This window comes from Sander lucioperca, chromosome 3 (assembly GCF_008315115.2).
Source record: "Sander lucioperca isolate FBNREF2018 chromosome 3, SLUC_FBN_1.2, whole genome shotgun sequence".
In the NCBI taxonomy this organism is placed as follows: domain Eukaryota; kingdom Metazoa; phylum Chordata; class Actinopteri; order Perciformes; family Percidae; genus Sander; species Sander lucioperca.
The window spans coordinates 28776950-28783055 of NC_050175.1; the positions used below are offsets into that span (position 1 = coordinate 28776950).

The 6106-nt window shown below is 41.1% G+C and overlaps 1 protein-coding gene across 1 annotated transcript; it reads right to left on the reverse strand.

The window, feature by feature from the left end:
* Positions 1–41: 41 nt before the first annotated feature.
* On the reverse strand, positions 42–5747 carry lysmd2 (LysM, putative peptidoglycan-binding, domain containing 2). Its single transcript, XM_031306316.2, has 3 exons — positions 5254–5747; positions 3647–3963; positions 42–827 (listed from the first exon to the last, which is right to left on the reverse strand). The coding sequence occupies exons 1-3, from the start codon at positions 5497–5499 to the stop codon at positions 776–778; spliced, it is 615 nt and encodes a 204-aa protein (XP_031162176.1). The 5' UTR covers positions 5500–5747; the 3' UTR covers positions 42–775.
* Between the last annotated feature and the right edge of the window lie 359 nt (positions 5748–6106).

Below are 6106 nucleotides of genomic sequence, written 5' to 3' on the forward strand. Positions count from 1 at the left end.
CAAGAACCTGTATTGTCATGTAAACACATCAGATCGTCACGTCTGGTTAAATGACATATTTATTCTTCTCAAATAAAACAAATATAATTTAAAAGCACATAACACAACTGTTACAGACAGTTCTCCACACACATAAATAATGCATTCACACTTCAAAAATAGAGCAGTCCCTTCTTTTTCCCGAAGAAAAGGCATCTATGAGGCAAATGGAACTTGTTCAAAGGTTTGAGTCCATCCACCACTTCTGTTTGGGGTGTGCTGAAACAAGGTAAACACTGATGAGGAAGGCCTGAATATACTTCCCAATGATACTATTCTAGGTGGCGATTAAGCACATCAGAAGCAGTTAGCAAGTCTAACAAGCTTATCCTTCTGGAACTGCTTAGCGCTGTGTGTGTGTGTGTGTGTGTGTGTGTGTGTGTGTGTGTGTGTGTGTGTGTGTGTATAGCAGGTGGGTTTTGTACAGCAGCTTCAGAAGCATGTGATGAGTTGAGCATGTGTGCTCAGATGCTATGTACAGTATATCAGATGCGCCTCTGCGCTGTCAAGTCTCCAAGTAGAACAAAACAAAAAACAATCATATACATCTTAAGAATTGCATATCAATAAATAAAAAGGCAAACATTTCAAAAAATAAAAAGGCAAACACACTTTTCTTCAACATGGTTTGGTAAAAGCAAAAACGTAAAGAGAAAAAAAAGCGACGTGGTTGTGTGTGTGTGTGTGTGTGTGTGTGTGTGTGTGCGTGCGTGCGTGCAGTTAACGAACTGGTCCTTTATATCTCCTGATATGACGTTGTTGGGGTTGTGTAGTCCTCCTCATTGTTCCTGCGAATGAGAAACGGGTAGATAACCTTTAATGATTGGGAAGTTTTCCACAGTGGAAAAACACCTTCTAATATCATTGCGCACACACACACTTTCCTTAACTCTTTTCCTCTCTTTTATCCCTCTGCTTAACTGGTCACCACAGTGTCTAGGCGAGCACACTGTGTGTGAATAATGGATGAGGTGAACCAAACAGCCGTATTGTTCTCCGTCAAAGCTGAAGGGTCATTTGGCCTCTCAGTACAACACACCAATATCTTGAGCCCAATCGTGAAGTTTAACTTTTGCTGTTAACTGGCCACTTTCTTAGAAAAGCTACTTCAGAAATGCAAGCTGTCCCAAATTCCTTCATTTAAAAGACATTGTTTTTTTCTTTAGAGCTACTGTATATGTATAAACTATTCACAAGGTTAAGAAAAACAGTTCAGCTGCAAGGGATCACAGTTCATTAAGGAAAGAAATACAGAACAATCAAAATCAATAGAAGATGGAGAGAAAAGTTTTAGACCATGACTTTGCAGGATAAACTGAAGAGAGGAGACAGAACAGTAAAAGTAGGAGGCTAAAATAATCTTGCTATAGAGCTATAGAGATTTTCTTTGACTAAAAAAAGGTCAGTGACTCGAGTCTGTTCGGTGTGTTCCGTGCCGATGTCCGTCGGAGGAGCCATCAGCCTTCATTTTGGCCGACCTGACTTGCTGGGTCGGAGGGCAGGCAGTCGGACTCAGTGACCAATCTGATTGGTGGAGTTCTAGCCCTTGACTAGCGAATCAGTGCACTTTTGTTAGCGTGACGAACAGCTCTCAAAATCTGACGAAAATCTTTTAAACTGACCTTTGTCGATCTGAAATGAAGACAGATTCAGCAGCTGCATGGTCTATTTCTCACTTAAAATGTTTTCAGAAACACGTTTCGGTGAACTATCTTCGTAAAATATGAGATCGTATTCTGAATGAGCCGCCATTATGCTCGGTTGTAAAATCCGGGAGCAGCCAGACCCACGTGACGCGTTCGTCCAATCAGCTGCCGGTTTTCATTTTTGGGGCGACAATACAGATTAGCGCCGCCTGCTGTTAAGACATATTATGTCTCGCGCACGCGCAGAACGTACGCTCAAGTTGGCGTCGCTTCAGTGTGTTCCGAAGCACTTTTTTGACCAACTCGGGGAGACTGATCAGTCCGACTGCCTTTCCTCCTGACGGTCGGCTGTCGGGTTGGTGTGTCAGGGCCTTAAGAGGTTTGTGGTATGTTCCATCCAAGGGAGGAAGCCAAACAGGCATGCGGTCTGTGTTTGCTCCTGGACTATGTGGAAACACCAGAGTGTGTCTCTGTTTGTCCAAATACACAACAGCTCCACAGCCAACCTTTGATTTTGCTGGAGTCAGAGACAGGGCTTTAACACAAAGCTCGGCTTTGCCTCAGCTGGTAGGTAAACATTTAAAGAGAAATTAAATATGTGCACATTTACTCAAGGCTCGTGCCTTCGTAAGCACAAAACACATGTCTACAGTTACTGGCACATCATGACAAAATACGTTAGGAACTGTGTTGTGTCACATAATAATGAAATACTTGCTACAATATTATCTTGCACTGACACATAGTATGTACAGTATTTAGTTGTAGTTCACATGGTAGTCCTAGTTAAAAGTTTAATTTAGTAATGACATTTGTACGTGGAAATAAGAATGCAAAATATATTGCCTTGACGATTTCTTCTGGCTCTTTCACATCATCATAATCATAACGGACACCAAATAAAAAAAATTCAATTGACAGGATGTAGGAAAACATTGAACGCCCTAAATGTTATTATTCTGTGGTTGAATTATATGGGTGTGATATGGTATGAACTGTTTAGTAGATGAACGTGTTTGGACCCTCCTTATTCTTTCAGAAGAAATTAGAGATATATTAGAGTTCTATAACATGGTTTCAGACTAGCAGTGATAACAGAAATCAGAGATAAGTGACAGTTAATGCCAGTGCAACTGCCAAATCGGTCAGATAATGTTACCCTGAAGCCAACAGGAAGGACACTGACATAACAGCTGCTACAGGAGCTCCTGCATCCACTGTAGTATGAACAAAGCACTTTTAGAGAGCCTGAAGTGAAAAAACTATTTGTCTGTAGAAGACACTATCTGCAGCAGTGTGACTCAGTCCAGACTAAAGTGATAGTACCAACAACAACTGTCTATGAATGGGGGTATGCCAGGCATCCACTACTACAGCACTACTGAACAGACGTGTGAGGGCTCTCTGTCTCAACATGCAGTGTCAGGAAGACCCGCTCAGGCCTGATTCAGCAAGCCAAATCTTCTGCTAAATACTTGATTGTTGCATAACGAGGCATCTGACTAGTACAGCAGGTCGGCAAAACCCTGATTCCCATCTTCGATCCTCATTCTGTGAGAATACTGGCACTTCCCAGTCTCTGTTCCTGCTGACTAGGACTTCTGACAATCACCTACAGAGCTCAGGGATGAGAATCTGGGCCCGATTCCCTAAAAGCATTTCAAGGCTAAGATGATCTTTAGACCCAGTGTAAGTCCATGAGCTGCTTTTGGGAAAACGGGCTGTTAAACAACAGTCAGCCCTCACACCCACAACAAACATCCTCTGATTGGACGCCTGACTGGACCATTAGGGAAAAACGGGTCCAGGTGACATTTTGACATATTCATATTTTAATTTGGTCAAATTCTAAAAGTTAATTGGTGGCAATGAGCGTTCACAGCCTGGTCTGAATCTGAAAGCGTGTACTCGTCAACAGGCAGAAAAGAAGCAGGGGTTTGGTTGGGGGGTTACATCCTCACCTTACTTCCTCTTCTTTCAGCCTGCGTGCTGCCTGTTTTGATTGTTTAATTTGCAAGTCCAGTCTGTGTAAGAAGTCTTTGGCTGACAGCTCCTCTGGGGGCGGAGATGGGGCTGGCGAGGGTCCCTCGATATCCTGCAACATAACACAAGGTGTATCTGCCTCCTGGCATGCTGCTTCACTGTCCCCATCAGGAGACTCCAGGGACAGTCCGTTAAATATGTAGCGCTTCTCCGACACCACAGGGATGTTGAGGCTATTCTTCAGAAAAATGCAGTCATTGCTGAACAGCTTGTTGGCTCTCTTGATTTGCTCCATCTGGCATATCAGGGTGAGAGCAAAAATGACAGTGTTAAAATAGTATAATTTATATGACTAAGCTACCAACTTCCTCGTTTTGATGAGAACCAAATCATCTTTTAACACCCAATATAAATATGTGGTGTCACTGATATAAATATATGGGTTAATTTGTCCACATGACAGTCAGTCTTCGTATATTTTTGATTTCTTGCAAGCGAACAAAAAGTACTAGATTATATGTGCATTTTTTTTACTAAAGAGCCACTGTTTGAGCATGCTAAATTCAATGAATGGGAAAACCTATGCAATTCAGTCTTTAAATTGAGTTGTTTAGCTTCTTCAAACATTTTAAAAATGTGTAAAGAAACGCACATTTCACTAGATGATGTTTTGACAGTACTTAGTGGCTGTGTTCAAAATGGAATCCTCATCAAATCAGCAGTGAATGACTTATGACAGGCCAATATGCAATAGGCTATTTCTTTAAAAAGTAGAATAAAGAACATTTTCTAAAATAAAATGATGCAGGACCTGTTTAAATAGATATTGGCGCCAACAAATGTGCATGTTATTAAATTCCTGACAAACAGTTAACACACAGTGAACCTCTGGCTTTTGGGCCCCATTCTCCACACCGTTAATGTTGAAATATAATAATCCTATTGCATTTATAGTGGACTGACTTGTTTTGGTAATGAAAGTAAAATCAAGAACTAAATTCCCACAACGTGAAGTGACATATAGAAATAGTATTAATGTGTTCAAATTAGGGCTGCCACCTCTTAGTCGACTAATCGGTCGTTTTGGTCTTAGTCGATTAAGACTTCTTTAGTTGATGAGTAATTTTTTATGCTTATTCATGCTTAATTACTAATTTCCAAGAAACTTATGAGCACATTTCTGGTAAACACAATATTTAAAGTGGTGCTTTTGCAGGATTAATTGTGGAGAAACTCAGTTTTACAGATGGTTCATTAACTACATTTATATTGTGCTTTTCTAGTCTTAATCACCTCTCAAAGAGCACAGCTCTGTCGATTACATCAACTAATCGATTAATCGACAAAATCATATAAGTGTTAGTCGACTAAGAATTTCTTCTGACCGATCACTGAATTCAGAAGTAAATGTGATGTCCACATGATAGAGAAAATAGGTGCGATGATTGTGTTTGCCTCTTCTAATAATTAAGTCAGTACAAGGACTGATTATATAATGCATTAACACTGATGTTATATTCCATTAGATGTTCTTGTCAAGGTGAACATCAAAGCACGTAAACTAACACTGCAGTGGCAACCTTACCGTAACACCATATTTGAGAGCAATCCCTTGCAGGGTATCACTGTCTGTAACCCGATGCTCTATGTATTTCTCCCCCAGAGAAGCCGTGACGCTAGCTGTGCTTCCGTACGAGCGGATCTTGGTCCGGGCCAGGCTCTGGGACAGTTCGCTCTCTGACTCGGAACCGGACCTGGACCGAGGGAAGATGGGTTGGGCAAATCGTCCTCCTCCATCCCGCATCGGCAGGACGGGCGAAAACTCCGCCATGTTCTCTTGAATAAATAAAGAGCCCGCCTGTTACCTCTGTTTGTTTTAACGCTCTAGTTGACTCGCTGCAGTAAAGTAAACCGCAGGTTCAGGCGGCAGGGAGATTCCCATCCCCGGTCATATTCAGCACGTTAACCCAGGGGATACGAGACATGTTTCGGGGACCACTACCTCACGGGTAGCTTTTGTCATAGATCCGTTTACGTAAAAACGTCCAGGAGGAAGGACAACAATACAGTTTCCGGTTACACTTTCAAAACAATACATACGAACCTTTGTTGAAATGTTTTGGAGTATTTAAATGGCTGTGAAATGCAAGTATTTGGAGTAAAATCGAGTAAATAAAAATGTAAGTCTTGCTTTAACTGAATAAATAAAATAGACCTAACGTTATTGCTAGTTAATCGTCGAGTTTTCGATAAAATAAAAAAGACCAGTTGCTAACTTCCGGCAACTTCCTAGTAACGTTAGTGAACTTTCTTCAACAAAATAGTAGTAGTCACTAACATTAGCTCAACAAAAAGAAAAAGGAGACGTAAAAATGGATGACGATTAATGATAATAGAGAATCACATATCACATGTCACATATCCTGGCATAACGTTAG